The sequence below is a fragment of the Pseudorasbora parva genome, chromosome 8, assembly GCF_024679245.1.
Source record: "Pseudorasbora parva isolate DD20220531a chromosome 8, ASM2467924v1, whole genome shotgun sequence".
NCBI lineage: Eukaryota > Metazoa > Chordata > Actinopteri > Cypriniformes > Gobionidae > Pseudorasbora > Pseudorasbora parva.
The window spans coordinates 27,005,286-27,025,007 of NC_090179.1; the positions used below are offsets into that span (position 1 = coordinate 27,005,286).

General features: G+C 39.7%; 1 protein-coding gene across 6 annotated transcripts in view; it reads right to left on the minus strand.

Annotated features, from left to right (window-relative positions):
• Positions 1-19,722, minus strand: part of bcas3 (BCAS3 microtubule associated cell migration factor) — a 268,620-nt gene that overhangs the window by 139,425 nt on the left and 109,473 nt on the right. For all 6 annotated transcript variants that reach the window (XM_067450579.1, XM_067450578.1, XM_067450577.1 and 3 more), the window contains 2 exons: positions 17,079-17,275; positions 16,652-16,749 (listed from right to left, as the gene is read on the minus strand). In XM_067450579.1, coding sequence (XP_067306680.1) covers positions 16,652-16,749; positions 17,079-17,275 — 295 coding nt within the window. The remainder of the gene's footprint in view (positions 1-16,651; positions 16,750-17,078; positions 17,276-19,722) is intronic.

Below are 19,722 nucleotides of genomic sequence, written 5' to 3' on the forward strand. Positions count from 1 at the left end.
AACATCATACATGGGTGATTCTGTGAACAGGATAGGGGTGGAAGGGGAAAAAGGAGAGGAACATGTGGAGCTAATTTATTAAAATGACTCAAAATGCTTGCCGGTTAATTCAAATCATGGTGTTTATTAGAATTCACAACAAAGCCTCAGTGGAAATATTTCTTGGGGTCAGTACAAATAAGCCCAGACCGCTCGATCTCTGTCTGCGATGCACAAGAACAAACCGAGCAAAAACCAAGAACACTGCAGGCAGGACAACGCATTAGAGTCACCGTTTTGCTGGTACAAATGGAAAACCAAATCATTTACACATACTTGTAGCTTGATTCACAATAGTTCTGGCATCTTTTGCTCACGGTCCCTAACAGTTTCTGTCCTGTTTTTCTGATCGGCTCTCGGGCTCACTGTTGTGTTTATTCGTACTAATTTACTGAATTATGTTCCGCTTAGCACTCAGCCTAGTTTGGGGCGACAGAAGCGCAAAGAGAGACACTTTCTGCCCATGGGTTAAGGCTTAAAGGGCTTATCTTCCCACTGCTGATGACAACTGAGGTGCATCTCTGGCCTCCTTGACCTCATTGCAAACAGGCGCCAGGATGTCTGTCTAACTAACGCAAACAGCACCTTGACTCTCCAGAGCCAGTAAGAAACAGCATGAGACTAGACTACACTACAGAATAGGGCGAGTTTGCAATAATGCAGCATGACATCCTCGTTGGGACCGAAATGTCTCACTTGAGAGACTGTTTGGACAGGAGTGGCTTATGCAGTCCAGTATAAGTGTTGACTGCGAGGCCATTTCCATTGCCAGGTCAGGTGAAAAGAAAGCGTGCAGTACCTTCTCAAGGCTTCCAAAAATAACCGAGGTGACTCCAACCTGCCATCCAGCCTTTCTGGTCTGGGCTACAATTAATATGACAAGTCTATCCAGAGCAGAATAAATTATCCCATACGCCTGACCACCGCTTACATGCGAGCAGTTTGGGGAGTTCATTGGAAACACATGTTTCTGGAAAAGACCGCTTTGCGTGTTCGCCGCTCCTGAATACATTTCCGCTCCCATGTGACTGTGTTACGGCTGGCAGAGTTAAATGTAACTGAATGAGTTCAATACTGGCACAGCGGTGGCTCTAACGAGGGAAGCACATTTGTTTGACCGCACCGGACGTCAATCACTCTGGAAGAGCCCCTCGATCGAATCCCGGTGAGCACGTCCCTGTGCAGAGACAGTTCGCAATAATGGGTGTACCTGGCAGTGAGCCCTTTGGCCTGAGGAGGGACGCGTTTTGGAGCTCGTTCTAATGCCGTTACGCACGGGGGCGCACGGAAGGGAGAACGGTCCATATGCGGGGTCTGTTTCGGTGAGCCGGAGGAATACTAATGAAAGCATTTTTCATAATTTCACACAAACCCACATTCTCTAGGCCTCTGAAACAAGGGGGAGAGGGAGTGGGGAGAGAAATCCATTAAAATGATCTGGAAATGATGCTTTCCAGCCCTGGACTGAGACAATGAGGTATAAATTACTGTGATAAGATCTGGACAAAGTTCAAATCAAGCGAGATTTTCACATCTGGTCCTGTGCTCTTGTCGTCAAATTAATGGATTCTTCTGAAGCCGTGTGCACCAAGAATGTGATAACTTGTGCTTCCTGTTCTACTGATAACATTCCCGAGGGGAGGGAGAGAGAGAGAGAGAGGCACAGGGTCTTCGAAAGTGTACACAGCACTGGACAGCAAACCTCACACGCTTTCCTTCTGTAGCTACACAAACAAACGCTGACATACATGCATGTCATAAATCTACTTGTATTAAGATTACAGAAAAAACAGGTACAACAAAAAGAACAGAGAAAAAGCTCACGCTAAGAAAACTGTCAAGACGGTTTTGATGCTCTAGAGCCGCATCTCCTGCTTGCCTGGCCTGCCAAAACAGATCGTGAATCAAATGTGCGAGGTGTGCGCTTCTGCCTCGCTCGCTCTCTCTGCTGATGATGACGCCAGCGCACCTCAGCTCAGTGAGGTTCAAGACAGAATGGGCAGATGGAGAAAAACATGAGAAATGGACAATGAAATAGGACAAATATAAATTAAAGGATTAGTTCAGTCGAAGAGGTAAAGTGTGACATCATTTCTTTTCTAGAAGTCATTTTGAATAGTGTCCTGATCGTTTTTTTTTTTTTAAACGCAACGAATTAGGACTTCAAAAGTGAAAGAATCATAAAAGTCATAAAATGTATTGATTATCTGAGCTGTGAGTCATTGCGTTGAACTCACAAATTGGATCAAGGGATCTGTAAACAAATCATTCAGACTGAATAAACCAATTCATTAACCAGATCTGTATTAAAGGCTGGGTAAGTGTTAATTCAAAACTGTTTTCCAAAACGGACTCAGGCCGAGTCCAATAACAAACTTGTAGCCAATCAGCAGGTAAGGGCATATAACATATGCTGGCTTTTGCTTGAATATGCTCATGCTTCATGTTCGCTTGTTTGTCCATTTGCGATTTCCACACCATATGGAGCATCTAAATCTCCTTACTGTCTTCTGCAAGCGCCAGCTCACAAAATGTGTCCGACAAGTAAGACACTATACTCTTAATATATGTTTGTTTCCACTTTTCATGATCTATATAACCCTTATCTGGTCATAATTGTAATATGTTGTTAGTTGGACTCGTGTTTGTGTACTATCGAGTTGTCATGAGAGCGATTTGTGTTTTTGTGATGGAAAGGGTGACTTTTTCATTGAATATTCGACCTGGATTGGTAACACAGAGATTCTGCCGTAGTCGTTGCCTAGGTTACGTATATGTGGGGCCAAGCTACCAAAATAGGGGCGAGACCCTTTTTGGGAGTAGGGGCGTGTTTGGTTTGGAGAGTTGAAATGTCAACAGCAGTTACCAGAAAATACTTACCTCACCTTTAATAAACTGATTTGTTCACAAATCGGACATCTGTACTTTTCCCAACAACTCTAATGAACATGCTGGAAAGCTAAAACAACAACAACTATAATATTGTCCATATTTTACATAAAACTACTACATGGCTTAAGAATATTTGGAATATAGTGTATAAGTCATATGGATAACACTTATATGATACTTTTATGTCACTTTCACATGCTTTTTGATGCTTCTTTCATTGTAATTGCATTTAAAGGAGCATAATTTCCCATCCTCAAGTCATATAAGTTTGTTACAATATAAGATATGAAAATGAGAGAGTTGAGAAATAAGGCGATAAAAAATGACAGAAGTTTTATCATCTTATTTCTGAGCAAAGCTGAACTGATTTACAGCTGTAGTAAACAAGAATGCATGATTGATCAGTGCTGCATGTCGCTTTGGGTTCATTCAGAGGAAGCTACGATGGAATTCGGCTCAGGCATTTAGGTGTTCCTGGCTGATTGGAAACACACACAGGCGTAAATGACCAGTCGTTTATTTCCAGGTGAGGAGAGAGAGAGGCAGAGGCTCCTCACCTCTTCACAGTCACCTGGATACCGTTTCCAGGAAGGCCCGCTGGCCAGGGTTAATCTGCGGCACTAAATGAATAAACAAAGGATGGCTCTGTGGGCCGTGGTGGGCAGGTGAGCTCAGATCATCTTCCCACACTGAAACTCATCTGCACAGGAAATGACCCGCAGCACCTCACCTCCACACCTGGAGAGAGGAGGGGCTGTGCAGGAGAATCTGACCATGTCACATTACCTCACCTCCAGAAGAGGAACTCGCCTCTCACATCTGTCAACAGCTCTTCAGTCGTCCTTCAACAGCAGCTCATTCCACACACACGGAAAGAACATGGCCACTCAAAAGGATCAGAATGAGGTCAATATCAGATCGGCCATTCTACTCTATTCTAGAGATTTAAAAAGTAATAATAAAAAATGATCCACATTATTGGCATTTAAAATGAATGACTACGGACAACGTAATAAAAATGTAAGGAATCGAATGATTCCGTCACTGGTTCCAATTACAACTTTCAGTTCCTTAAAGGACAACTCCGGTGAGAAATGAACCTAGGTGTAATTAACAGATGGTTACTGAGTAGATCTCTGGGATGCGTTTTCATGAAAATCGAATGTAAAGAGTTTTATCTTTAAAAACAGATTAGCTTATAACGCTAGTCTATGGGGCACAGAGTAGTGAAATTAAATCGCTAGTTAATACCACTAACAAGGCTCAAAATAGCTTCACACTAACATGGTAGTATAATGAGGGTCCCTACATGCAAACCGAAGCATTGAGAACTTTGTAAGTGTACAAACAGTTTAATAAGAAGATACTTTATAAACAGAGTGCATTATGCGTTCACGGACAGGCGGTATCTTGGAAAACAGTCTTCACGAATCGGTCCACGAGCGCTGTTATAAGTGAGCTGGTCGATAGGAATTAAGTTTCTGAAATGTAACGGCCGTTTCACACCGCAAGCGTGAGCGGCGCGTGAGCAGCGCGTATTTTTTTTGGCGCCCATGTTAATCAATGAGTGCATTCACACCGGGAGCAGGTTAACTTGTTTTAATTATTCAGTTTGGGTGAAAGTATTATAAAAAGTAAAATAAACTAGCCAGAAAATATAATACAATTTATTTTAGTATTTAATACTCAGACAGGTATAGGCTCTATCATTGTGGGAGGCGCTGCTGTGACGCTGCACCAACGCTTCCAGTGTGAATACTCTCGCGCGTCTGCAGCTGCAGTCATGCTGAAGTGCTGCTCACACAGGCGTAATAACATGGACATTTTTAATTTTTTTTTTTTTTTCTCTGTTGCGTTCAGTGTTTTCTTCCGGAAACAACGGACCATATGAGATTCCAAGTCACAGTTCATGACTTAGCAGAAATCTCGTCGCTCGACGAGTCGAGACTGTTTTCCAAGATGTCACCTGTCTGTGAACGCGTAATGCGCTCTCTTTATAAAGTATCTTCTTATTAAACTGTTTGTACACTTACAAAGTTCTCAATGCTTCTCAATGTGAAGCTATTTTGAGCCTTGTTAGTGGTATTAACTAGCGATTTAATTTCACTACCCTGTGCCCCATAGACTAGCGTTATAAGCTAATCTGTTTTTAGAGATAAAACTCTTTACATTCGATTTCCATAAAAATGCATCCCAGAGAACAATCTACTCTGTAACCATCTGTTAATTACACCTAGGTTCATTTCTCACCGGAGTTGTCCTTTAACAGTTCCATTAACTATTCTTTTAGTGCTTTTAATTAAGAAATATTTGGTAATTTAAAGCTACACTGTGTGATATTTTCCCCCATCTAGTAGTGAAAAGGTATATGACCATCCAGTGAATAATAGTTTTGTTCCTCTCAATTTCGATTTCGTTTCAACTCCTACGGTGGACGATTTAGTCAAAGATTATGGCTTCCAGTTCGACCTCTTCGGTGAGTGTTGCTTCAAGTGATGAGGTTACTTTTGAAAACTATTATAATTTGCAGTTATTTAATTTGCCAAATGATCTATGATCAAATTAATCTATGTAAAAGGAATAGTTTTACGTTTTCGTTATTTTTTTTACCATTTCATTGCTAACATCAGCTATCAGGTTCCCAGACGAATGCAAGCTAATCTTAGTAAAGTAACTTTTATCAGTGCTATTGTTATTCTGTATATTGTACGACATCACTAGCGTAAGGCAAAGTTTACATTGTAGGCTATATCATTTTCTCTAATGACCCAGTGTCCCATTCGTAGGCTAGTCATAATTAGGTGTCATAGTGTGAAATATATTTACATCGTACAATAATATGACAGATGTAAACGTAACGGTGAAAGTCTCGCTAAGAAACAGCTGACGTACAATAATATGACAGATGTAAAAGTAAAGGTGAAAGTCTCGCTAAGAAACAGCTGACTTACACTAACATTATCAGATTGGACTACAATAATTGTGTATACAGTAAAATAAATGAAAAATAACTAAAATTTAAAGTGCCTACATATATAGCCTACAAATTATAATGCAATTAAAATATTAATCTCATGTTATCCGTCATAGAACACGGATTTATGTTACAAGGTAAACAATACTTTTTCATCATTGACGCGAGGAAAACTAACTTATCCTAGACTTCGTTCTAGTGTTATGCACAGCACACCATGATATAATTAGCCAAGCAACAATAAAACTTCCAATATACACAAATAGGCTGAATTAATATTATCTGTCGAGAGGAAAGCAGGCAACGTCGGCGTCCTTTTTAAAATCGTTGCTCCTCATGAGCTCTTTCCATCTTGGAAAGGCCACTCCAATATTTACTTTTGTCTTGTTGATTTGCCTGTTGTGTTGCCGTCTTAATTCTCTTTTCCGCTTCCTTGGCGACTCTGGCAAATATCCTCGAGAATAAGAGTGATCCTCCATCATCATATAGCAGCCTCAAACTCGACACAGTGCCATCGAGTGTTAAAACGTGAAAGGCGAAGCTTGAATTTAAAGGTATGTCCCTCTTTGGCAAATGTACTTTCAAGATGGAGGAGCAACATGGCGACCGCCATCCGAACCCTCAACACGTATGTATTTTCAATGGTATATTATAAACTTACGAAAATACTTTATTACTTGAAAGAAGTAAATATAGATTAATGAGCACATATATTTTTGAAAGAACTAAGTGATTTTAGCTAAGAATAAACTAAAAAATATACACAGTGAATTGCCAAATAATTAGATAATCTTGGTAACAAATATGTTTAATAATTATAAAAATAGAACTTCAAATGAAAAAACTTAATACCAAGTAAATTAAAATTGTGACATTGCATCATATATTTTATTAATTCATTAAGTCATTAGCTCGGAAAACGTTTGGACTACAATAGCCAAAAAATAAATTCATCTTAAGAATCATCATTTAAATACGATTAACTAAAAAGAACCGAGTCATAAGAGTCATTTATTCAGGCGTCAATAGGACTACACTGGTCATTAGAACTCATAAGAATAATTTTTGGGGGAATTGGACTACACTGGTCTTGATGGATGGTTATGATTAATTAAAAAGAACCAGCTTATAAGAATCATTTGTTGCAGAATTGGATTATACTGCACCCCCTGGATGCTAAGATTCCCTAGAAAGAACTGATTCATTAGAATCATTTGTTGGGGAATTGGACTCCAATTGGACTGGTTGTTTCTCTAAAAATATACAAACAAACACACACAAACACAAATTACATGGAACTATCCAAAGTATTCAACAGCACCGTGCTATAAAAACCAACATTAACTATGACACACACTCACTCACGCGACAATTGAAAAGACACAAAACAAATACAACAGACTTGCTGTCTCCTGGCCTGAGAGACGCGAGGAATAGGCGGGGTTTGATGGAATGCTTTCTCATTTTTCATCCTCTATTCATTTTTAACAGCTCTTTCTGTGCGCCTTCACTGTAATGACTCAATGAAGTGGCGTACATCAGGCGCCGACTCTGAGGTGTAAAAAATACCATCGCAGCTGCCCGATCAATACATTATGGAGTGAGAGTGCATGCTGGGGGAAGATAATGCCGCCTCGTGCGGAGACGCTGTCAGAGTCCATTAGTGTCTGGAGGGCTGTGCTGGGAGCGGCGGGCATATGTTGAGTCGCTGAGGCCCACGCTTTGGCGCGGAGAGCTTTTGTTCTTAGCTTTTAATTGTGGCCCCACCTTGGAGGGGGTCCGTCACTCTGAGACCCCCATCAGAGCGTGCTGGTACGCTCTGATGCGGCAGGCTGGGACAGCGGGACCAAAACTAAGAGCTGTGCTTTTCTGTGGCTGTCAGAAACATGCAGGCGGGCACACACACACACACACGTTACAACAAAAATACACAGTGGGGAAGATGGAGACAGAACACAGTGTGCCTGAAGCAAGTATGTACTTTCACAGGCTGAGAGGTCCAAACTGATGAGAGAGGAATGGGAAGCATGTCAGCAGCATGAGACGAGTATTGCGCAAATTTACTAGGGATGTGTAAGGCTATATTTTCAATTGAACAATCGAATAATCTTCAGGAAGACCATTATATTTAGCCCTGTACCAAATGCACCTGATGACATTTGGACACATTTATAACGTTACAGTATAACGTTTTGTTTTTAACCTGGCATCTTATCAGTCACATTTTTTTTAAAGACAATTTAAAGTAGGGATAAGGGCTGCACAATATATAACCAATTAGCATCGAACAAGGCCCCACAGTTCGGAACGCATGTGATTCACGGATTATTTACAAAGTTTAACCATCCTAGAGTAAAAGTTTATCACTTGCACATGTTTAAATCCCGTCAGAGTAAAAATTCAAGAAGTTTAAAAATGTCAACTTGTTTTCTCATCTTTTTGTGTTTGAACAGATACATATGCAAAGGACATCCAAAAATATGTCCCATCTGCCCATCTCTGCAAGTATTATTGTAAACACAGTCACTTGTGTCATTAGTGAACGTAAACAATTGGGAAAGAAAACGGATGCATATCATTATATTGGATCTGTGCATTAAGCCTTAATGTGACAACTGAAAGCCTAATATTTAACTGCTGCCTGTCATTAAATGTCAATAAAACAATGAAAGCTTTAGCAAAGATATATTATTTTTTATTTGTACAGTGAAGGCTATGCAATTTTATTTTACATTTGATTATACTGTTGGACCTAAAAAACATAAAGCACTGTTTATTTCAGTTGTATTTTTGTTCTTTTGTATTTATCTTTGCTTAAAAATCAACCAAATCTTTCTAAAATGATTCATTCCATTCAAATAGAGCTATTCAGCAGGTCATCTTGAGAAATTGTTTTCATATCGCAAAATATAAATCGAAGAAAAACTAAATATCACATTTTTTTCCAATATTGTGTAGCCCTATATGATAATTTTAGGAGATACCAATATGTTGATTATGATTGTAATGTCATGGCCATTAATTGAGTAATGAACAGTACTAAAAATAAATAAATAAAATAAATTCTCTCTCAATAAATTATTAAAAATTATATAAATTAAAAAATATTAAAAATAAAAAAACACTAAAAACCCAAATAGATTTGTATTAATACAAGTGACTTTAGCCATCACAACATTAAAATAATTGATATACAATATATTTTGTCAGATTAAAAATAAAATACTCATTATAAAACATTTTTTATGCTATGTTTATGTTTTTATGTTGCAAATATATTTAGACATACCAACATTTTAATGTAAAATATAAATAATGTATCTTTATTTTGATGTTTGTTAAAGATTACATTTCTGTGTTATTAAATTAGTGTTTTTAATTAAATGAGTATTATATGAGAGCAATGGTAATCTAAATGTGAATGATAAATATTGATATACTGATAAATAATAAAATTTAAAAAATCAACTCTTATTCCGGTTGATAACTAATATATAACATATACACTGTGCATCCCTAAAGACAATTTTCCAAGAGAAAAAAAAAAACAACAACAAGAAGAACACATCTAGATAAACTAGTGACCAATCCATTCATCCTGCTTAAAACAGGCAGTCAAATACTGTAAGGCTAAGATCCTGAGGTCAAGGTGAGAAGGGTCTACAACTCGCCCACTGCTGTTTGCCATAATGGCTGCAAGGGTCTTAATGGCACATGGAGTGCCAACATCTGCACATGTCCTTCCTGTCACCTTATCACACCCTAACCCCACTCGACCAGATGTGTTCGATTATGCCCTAAAACACTCACACAAGCCCACATACGACAACCCAAAGGCCATGGATGAAGTGTTCAAGCAAATGCAAAATGGCTATAAAGCAATGCAAAGCAACAACTTAGCAATTGAATTGTTTATGATTGTATAGATGATGAGGAGAGGATTCATATGTTGACAGTACGAGTGGTTGTGTGTTAGAGTGGCTTCCAGCACTGTGGAGGTAAAAGCTTTGAGCGAGTACACAGCAGATGCTTGACACATTGCTGTCCATTCAGTCGCTTTAAAGAGCAGCTGCTCCCGCCCTTGGCACTACATACACAAACTCTCTCTCTCTCTCTCTCTCTCTCTCTCTCTCTCTCTCTCTCTCTCTCTCTCTCTCTCTCTCTCTCTCTCTCTCACCTCACACACACACTCACACACACACACACACGCACGCACGCACACACGCATGCACGCACACACACACAATGCTGCCCTCAGTTCACACATATAGAGGTGTTCTGAGTGTTCTTCATCATGTTGCTATGTGGTTGCTAGGATGTTCTGCTAACCTGTTCAAGGTAAAGAGCCTTCGCCTTTCACAGGGTATTTTTATACTGTAATCTTCACTGGTTCTGTTTAACTGTCCACTAAAATAATCTACAGTGTGCTCAAATCATTCTGTTCTCTCCTCACAGCCAAAAAAGGACTTCGGCAAGACAAGAATGCTACACAGACACCAAAAAGTGCTGAATGATTTACTTTCACCTCAAGGAGAGAGAGGGAAAGAGAGAGAGAGGGAAAGAGAGAGAGAGAGAGAGAGAAAGAGAGAGAGAGAGAGAGAGAGAGAGAGAGAGAGAGAGAGAGATAAGTTAAAATTCGTAACTTGATAAGGATCCAAAACTTTTAATTTTAACAAATAATACAACAGTACCACAGTATTTTTTAATTTTTGTTATTATGTCATTATTCGGATTTGTATTATTTTATAAAATATAATTACAATTCTATAATTATATATGTATTAATACATTATAAATAATAATTGTATTAAATAATTGATTTTATTAAAAACATTTTATTTTATTAATAATAAAGACGTTGATAATAATTTTATTACAAAATAAATATTTATTATTTATGTATATGCATATAAAATTATATAAATAACACACACACATACATATATACAGTCTAACTAATAAAGTAATTGAAACAAAAAAATCTAATTTACATAGAAAAAAAAGAAGAAAAAACAGAAAGGGAATAGGAAGAGAAGAGATTGCAGTGAGAGATAAGGCTGTCGGGCCTCTGATTCTCAGACAGTAGGTTGATGATAAGAATGGCATCTTTCACAGTCAGATCAGCCAATCTGGCCAGGCGTCCGCGGCAGCTTCTGTTTTGTGGCGGGGACTTCCAGGTCAGGCGCAGAAGAATAGAGTCAGTGAGTGTGGTGGAGAGGGGGCCTGGGGCAGGTGGCGAGTCGCTATTGAAAGAGACAGGCTAGGGCGGCAGGGAGAGCGCTGGGTCACGGGAATGGCTCCCCAATCTATAGGCGGCTCAAAAACACCTCTCATTGTTCGGGGAGATCATGTGGCACGAGCTCCTCCTTGAGCCGCGTCAGGATCCTTCTGGCTTGAATGTGAGCAGTATCTCTGACAACAAGCCACCTTTATGCCCATCCAGGTAATTACAGACCACGGGTGAGGATCCATTACTGCTGGACGCAGGTAGAGTCCAGGTGCCCAGTCTCTGAGCGCTCAGCCATGCTGGGAGAGGAAACCAGGGGAGCGATCAGGCCTGTCCCACTGGCCTAAAGGCATGACCAGCACAGAGGAGCATACTATACTACACTAAAACACAGAGATGGCTTTGTCTTGCCACACACACACACACAGCCTGCACCTGAGTTGAGGGCTGTGTAAGGGCAGTAGATAAAACCCAGGGCACACACTCTGATGATAAGTATCGGTGAGAGCAGTTTTACAGTCACAATGTGATAACGGCCAGCAGCACTGTCGACCACCGCCATGATGACTGCAGTAATGTAGGCAACAAATGTAGATTAGAAATGTATTATTTAAAAATATATATACATTTGGTAACAACACCAAATCTGAAAGCAATGAAATAATAATAATTCAATTGAAAAAGACAGCACAAAATGTTTTATTTAATGTTACAGTACTGCTATGTTTGTTTAGATGACATCATTTGAGAAATATTTTACCCATTTGATGCCACATGGAGTTGTGGAGTAAATAAAACCTTTTTCGTAAACCTTTTTTTTACTTCTGTCAAATTTACCATATTGTGTTTTCTTTTTTTTGTATGTTTAATGATTTCATTTTCATAAACTAGTTAACAAGTTAAGTATTTTATTGAATTTTATATTCTATTAATTTCTGTCATCAGGAGAAAAATGAAATATTTTATTTCACTGTCAAATCCTCTTTAAAAAAAAAAAAAAAAAAAAATTATATATATATATATATATATATATATATATATATATATATATATATATAAAATAAAATAAAATAAAATAAAATTCTATTTTATTTTCATTGCTTTTATTTCATTGTCAAATCCTATTGCTTGTATGGTTTATTTTATTTTATTTTATTTTATTTTATTTTATTTTATTTTATTTTATTTTATTTTATTTTATTTTATTTTATTTTATTTTATTTTATTTTATTTTATTTTATTTTATTTTATTCGTGTTCATGTTAGGCATCTGAAATATACACATACTAGTAAATTTTACACTGAGGTAAAAGCCGTGATGAACTCCACACAGCTGTTTTTATTAGTATTTTGTGTGACTTGTTTTCAGTTACAACAGTGTAGTTACATTGCAGTTCCTAATTAAAGATCCTAATCAAGTAATGATTAACTTGCACTCACATTCGGCACTTTAAATCCATACCCCGACATAAAAACAATGTACTCAAACAGATGAAAACCCGCCTTTGACACAATACAAGAGACACTTGCAGATATCAGTCAGGCTTCTCCTAGGACGCGATAGCAAACACACAACACGCCAGCATCTTTCGTGCACTGTCGCCCGCTCATCTCCTGATCTCCGACAGGCCCCTGCCACCCTGCCACGCCACACACATAACAACTGGGCCAGGAAGGAAAAGTGCTCTCGCCGAACAAATGACGGGGTGTTTCTGCTACTGAGTCATAACAAAATACAATCAAAAGAGATGTGTGTTCCTGCTCGCTTTATGGTTCAACTAGATAAAGCGCCTCCTGTCTTCCCTCGCACAATGCGCTGTGTAGTCTAGCAGGGCCGGAGTGACGCTCCTGGGACCAGATAGGAGTATCGATAATGCCGGCTGCATGTCCGATTGATTTTGGGAAGCTGAGACAGTGGTTGTGTGATTCTTTCTTTCTCCTGATACGCCGTGTCAAGCAGACGGGCGCTGCTTATGATGGGTTTAGTGTCAGCACACACATCCGGCAGAAATGGCCACATGGAGCCGGCTCCCTTAGGGGTGGTATATAACACAAAGGACACCACATAAACACACAGCACAGCATCATTAATGTATAGCAGCCAGGGAAGCTATGATATCTTCATGTGATCTTTCTGAAACACTTTCTTTCCGCAGGTTTGTAAGCTGCCTAAATACGGTCATGTAAAGCTTTAAAGCATAAACAAAAAACACATAGCACATCCAAAAAGTTAATTGAATAATGTATTTTTTTAATCTGTTTGCTGATTTTAACCAAGCTTGTCACAATGCATTATGGGATTGACTTCTCCACAAAGGATACATGTGATGCTTAAAGGCCCCAATATATTTCCAGCGAAATCGAATAACGAATAACTGCTGTGATGTAATTTCGAACAAAATCTGTGCAAAATGAAGTTCGTTTTGGGAGTTTGAAACAGCTTGCCAAAGTGAACTTTCCGGAAAAGAATGCTTCTGCTGACAAACACCTTTGTACTACCACTGGTTCCGTACCGATTACGTAAGAGGTAGGTGTGCGCTGAGGCTCTGCCTTATTTCATGTGGAAATCTTTTCTGGTTCATTTGTTCTGCTCTGTCGGTCAAGGTCAGATATCTGCGAGTGAAAACGTGAACACACTGGAGAGCTGCTTTATAGTGTAATATTAAGTTGTACTTCTGATTAAACGAGACATTGACAGTGTTTTTCATGTTTAATAGAGTAAAGCTGCTTGATTTTAAGCAATCTATTGCATAAAGTGCTATATAAATAAACGTGATGTGACTTTACTGGAGTGCCGAAATGCGGAGCCCGTGCAAACATATCCACGTTGACCAGACCAATTTAAAATTGAACATTGGTCTGGGAAGTCTGCTCAGTATTTTCTACTGCACAAGAGGCATGATAAGTAAGCATAATTCAAATGACTCTGTATGCAACTGAATAGTCCTTCAACCAATCAATCAAACTACAAGAGGCGTGATCAACAGGCAACAACCCATCGTTTCTCTAGCCTTCATTGTGTTAAACCAACCAATAGCGTGCCAGGTGGATAAGCCAGTCTGTGATTGGCTCCCGCAATAGTGTAACAGAAGCAGTAGAAATGAATGTACAGGTTTCCAGACTGAGTTGCAGGGCGAAATCAAATCGCCGGCAGATCAGGATGGGTTTGCCCAGTTTAGCATATCCCTGCTCACACATTTCAAACTTAATTTTACCCATAAACGAAGACCAAAAAATAACTTTCCAGTGAGTGCATGAGGGCCTTAAAAATCTGGTTAAACAAAGCATAATTAAGGAAACTTAATATTTTAATTTATATAATTTATTTTATAAAATACAATTTCTAAATATAGACTATTTTATTGTTTAAAATAATAATACTATTTGTCAGCTTGTATGTTATTTATAATAAAAAAAATGCATGAAATATACACTATTATATTATAAATATAAATAAAATTAATGAATGCATTAGGGTGTGACATTAGGGGTGTTATGAAACAAGGATCATTCCATTTTGGCAATATGGAGGTGCTCAATATTTTAAAGAGGGGGCGCGGAGCTGAGCTTTGTTTTACGAAGCTCAGCGACGCGCCTTTAAAATTCGAACATATTGTTTTCAATGAGTGCACACACACCGGCGGCGGCATTCAGCGCCTGTCCACGGCGACCCAGGAAGTTGTTTAAAATCATGCCGCGCCACAGAGCGCCATATCATGGTTTTATTTTACATTTATATTATAGTTCCCTCAAATCGTCAATGTACATACTGATTTCACCCTGTGCTACAAGATACACTCACTGTGCAGCTCTTCTGTCAGAAGTCGATTCAAAATTGAGCTTGCGCGTATGTAACGTGCGCGTCCGGTGTGAGATACCGACAGAGACGCGGCGCTGAACTTCGTGTCCAGTGTGCAACCTCCTTTAGTCATAATCGGCTTAAGAAAGTGCATTTAAAGTGTTCTTTGTCTCTCCAGGCAGGTATTTTTTTTAGGTTTATTTATCCAAATGTTCTTTTATATATTTCTGTGATGTTCTGTTTTACGATCATGGATATAACATATTATGAGAAAACTGTTTATGAATGTTTACCACATTACTTTTTATTAAAAGTTGTTGTTATTTGCAGTGTGTAAAGGAAAATAAAGTTATACCCTCCTGCTGACTATGTTGTGCCCCTGCCAGCCCTTTCACACACACATAAATGATTCGACTATCAGTAGACCATAGAGAGATTCAACAATTCTGATTAGAATGTGTAAATCCTTAGTCAGGGACACCCCTAGAATGCGTTTTATTTGACGCTATTTTTCAAATATTGTCAACAAAAAACACCCTTTAGGCATAAACATAGATGCTAAATTTTACTCCGATCTTTGAGTAATCAAGTTGTCTTTACAGAGTGCACGTTCACATGAGCAGACATGAAACTGGGAAAATGTTTAAATGAGGCCTAAACAGTAAACAAGATAGACACACTGTCCTGTAGGACAGCATTAGATCCTCCAGGACAGCCCTCACTAGAGAGAGACGTTGTGGCAGAGGAGGTGCGTCTGCACTCCGCGGGACAAACAGGGCCGTGCTGTCTTTTGAAGGCACAAAGACAAAGCGATGAGCGCTGATAAGAGCAGGCGCCACACTGCTTGAAGCCCTGAGAGCTGAGCAATCACACACAGACTGATAAGCATCAGCCCATAAAGAAGACTCCGGCAGCGCTCCTCCAGACAGGCCGGAGAAGAGAGAATGAGAGGGAGGAGAGCCGTGTGATAAAGATGGTTACTTTCTTTCTTTTAGAGGTGAGGGTTGAGAGGAGGAGCGACGTGAGATGATGACGAGACTGTTTTCTTGACAGGAAGTCACTAGATGCGAAGGAACAGCAGGTACGTTTGAAGACACCGCAGAGAGTCAGTGCAATCTTAAAGATGAGAACGCCTGACAGTGCGATGCAGCTAATGTGTGTCTACAGGCCAAGCACTAAACATCACAACAGTCAACACGGCCTACCTTCTACTGACAAACCACATTTTGGAGCTTTGCTTTGATTTCAATGAAACATGAAAGATACGTGTGAGCATACACAGCAAAATATCACTCCGCGGCTGAAAAAGAGCAAACGGTGCATTGTACTTTGATTCTATAAAACTGATTTTTTTTGTTTAGACTGTAGATCTGCATACTATATACAGAAGCTCAAAATGGAAAGAACTCTTTTAAAAGCACAAGCCTGTCTAGATATCTGTTGATTGGATTATCTTAACATGACAACTAGAGGAATGAAAAAGAGAGAAATCAAAATCCATTTAACCTAACTCAAAGGTCACAATAAGCATATTTACCAGATGTAGACTGCTGATAGTTTTATAGGCAGGTTTCAACTCTTTGAATGTAACATACATGAAATAAAAGTGCCTACAAGTAAGGGACTATTCTTGAGAATTAATCACACTGGGAACCGCTGTTTGTGATCCAAGAGCTTCAGAATCTCTGTAAAAAAACATAAGAGCAGCCAGCGGTCTTACCTGAGCCGGTATCTATGACTGTGGACTGGCCTCTGCGGTCGGCCACCAGACGAGAAGAGCCAGGCATGCTAACGGGCTCTGAACGCACCGGCTGGATCCTGCAACACAGAAATAAAATGTGATGCTTAACTTTAATCATATTTCAACATTTGTTGAGAAAATCCCCCAAATTAACAGATAGATAGAAAAAACTGAATGAAAAACAGACAAATGCACAGTATCAGACAAATAGACATACAGGCAGATGCTTTGATAGAGTGATGGTATTGTGCAAGTGCTAGACTACAGCTGGTCAATATGTGTATTTAGTGAATTGCTGTGGTTAGTAACATGAGTCTATGCTGTCACACTGTGAATTTGGTGTTGATGATGGCCGCTGGTAATGTGAGCAGTATTGTGTGTGTGAATGTGTGTTTAAGCATCGCACCTGAGGCTGTGCAGGTCCAGGTCGTCTGTGTCGAAATCAAGAAGAGGCTGCTGGGTGTCGCTGGGCCCCTGTGATTGAAGCACAGAGGAGCTGGAGGAAATGACCGTGGTCTGACCTGATGGATGGATGGTCTTGAACTGAAACTGAGGGCCCATCCAGAGTCTTCGATGAGGTCCAGTGTGAGTCACAATCTCCACCTGTAAAGTATAACACACAAAGAGGAGCATATTATTTGCAGCATATTTAACTTCAGTAAAGTGATAATTTTCGAGTGCACAATATTTGGGTAAATCTCACAGGACTTCTCTGCAGCCAGACTATTATTTATATATTTATATTTTTATACACACACACACACACACACACACACACACACACACACACACACACACACACACACACACACACACACACACACACACACACACACACACACACACACACACACACACACACACACACATATACAGGTCCTTCTCAAAAAATTGCATATTGTGATAAAAGTTCATTATTTTCCATAATGTAATGATAAAAAATAAACTTTCATATATTTTAGATTCATTGCACACCAACTGAAATATTTCAGGTCTTTTATTGTTTTAATACTGATGATTTTTGGTATTTGCTGAAAATCGAAATCATCTCCATAGAGCTTTTCAGCAGAAGGAAGCATGAAGTGCTCCAAAATCTCCTGATAGCTAGCTGCATTGACCCTGCCCTTGATAAAACACAGTGGACCAACACCAGCAGCTGACATGGGACCCCAGACCATCACTGACTGTGATGAAAAACTTTCATCCGAAAAAAAAGTACATTGGACCACTGAGCAACAGTCCAGTGCTGCTTCTCTGTAGCCCAAAAGTGTCTTGACCTGGGGAAAGCGGCACCTGTAGCCCATTTCCTGCACAGGCCTGTGCACGGTGGCTCTGGATGTTTCTACTCCAGACTCAGTCTACTGCTTCCGCAGGTCCCCCAAGGTCTGGAATCGGTCCTTCTTCACAATCTTCCTCAGGGTCCGGTCACCTTTTCTCGTTGTGCAGCGTTTTTTGCCACACTTTTTCCTTCCCACAGACTTCCCGCTGTGACGGGAACTGTATATGGAATAATTGATGACAGGTTTTTCAGCATGGTGATGGCAGCATCATGTTGTGGGGTTGTTGTTCAGCTGCAGGGACAGGACGACTGGTTGCAATCGAGGAAAAGATGAATGCGGCCAAGTACAGGGATATCCTGGACGAAAACCTTCTCCAGAGTGCTCAAGACCTCAGACTGGGCCGAAGATTCACCTTCCAACAAGACAATGACCCTAAGCACACAGCTAAAATAACGAAAGAGTGGCTTCAAAACAACTCTGTGACTGTTCTTCAATGGGCCGGCCAGAACCCTGACTTAAACCCAATTGAGCATCTCTGGAGAGACCTGAAAATGGCTGTCCACCAACGTTTACCATCCAACCTGACAGAAGTGTACAGGATCTACAAGGAGGAATGGCAGAGGATCCCCAAATCCAGGTGTGAAAACTTGTTTCATTTTTCCTAAAAAGACTCATGGCTGTATTAGATCAAAGGGTGCTTATACTAAATACTGAGCAAAATATATGAATACTTGTGATACCATGTGATATTTCAGTTTTTCTTTTTTAATAAATCTGCAAAAATGTCAACAATTATGTGTTTTTTGGTCAATATGGGGTGGTGTGTCCAAAAAAAAAAAAAAACTTAAATGATTTAAGCAAACGGCTGCAATATAACAGAGTGAATAATTGAAAGGGGTCTGAATACTTTCTGTACCCACTCTATATATATTATCTATTAAAATATACTAAACTTAAATCACTAACAAATATTATATAATGCCATTTATTGGCATTGACACCAACATTGTGTAGGGATTGTGTGACACCAACAGCTCAAATACACACAAAAGGGCTGTGTGGGTAAGTGTCTGTTTTCGACCAGCAGTGTCAAATCTGGGGAAGGGTGAGGGGGTGGGGGGTTACATGTGTGTTAGACAGACGCCACTCTTCCTCCCCAGTGGACTGCATTAACATGGCATGACACTAACTTCATGAAGCAAGAGAGAGGGAAGAGCGGAAAAAAAGAGTCCGTCCATCCGGCCAGCATCCCTCTCTCCACTTCATTTCTCTATCTTTCCTGAAAGAGCATGGCGTGGGGTCAACTCTTCCATCCTCTTCCTGTCACATCTGTGTAAATGAGGCTAGCGGTATGTGTGTGTTTTTTTTCTCTGTAGTTAACACCAACACTGTTGCACAGCCCTGAGAGAAACAGATGCGGAGCTAGCTTTTTTCTGCTTTCATGGAGGCTATGGCCAGATGTTGCTCCCCTCTGCACTTCGCCTTGAGCCCGCCATATTGCAGCCGCCTCACACTGACAGCACTTATTACACACAGCCCGCTGCCATTGCGCTCACAGACTGTGCTTTTTATGCTATGTTGCCATAACACATAACAGACAAGAAAACTAATTGCTATCACATATAAAGTAGATAAATAGAGCCATCAACAGGGTTTAGACTGAGTTTAGCCAATAGCTGTCGCTGCACGTGTTAATGGTGTCATTAGGCAGGCGGGATGTGATGGGGGATGTATGCTGTCGCTAATGCTGGTACATTAACAACCTTAAGG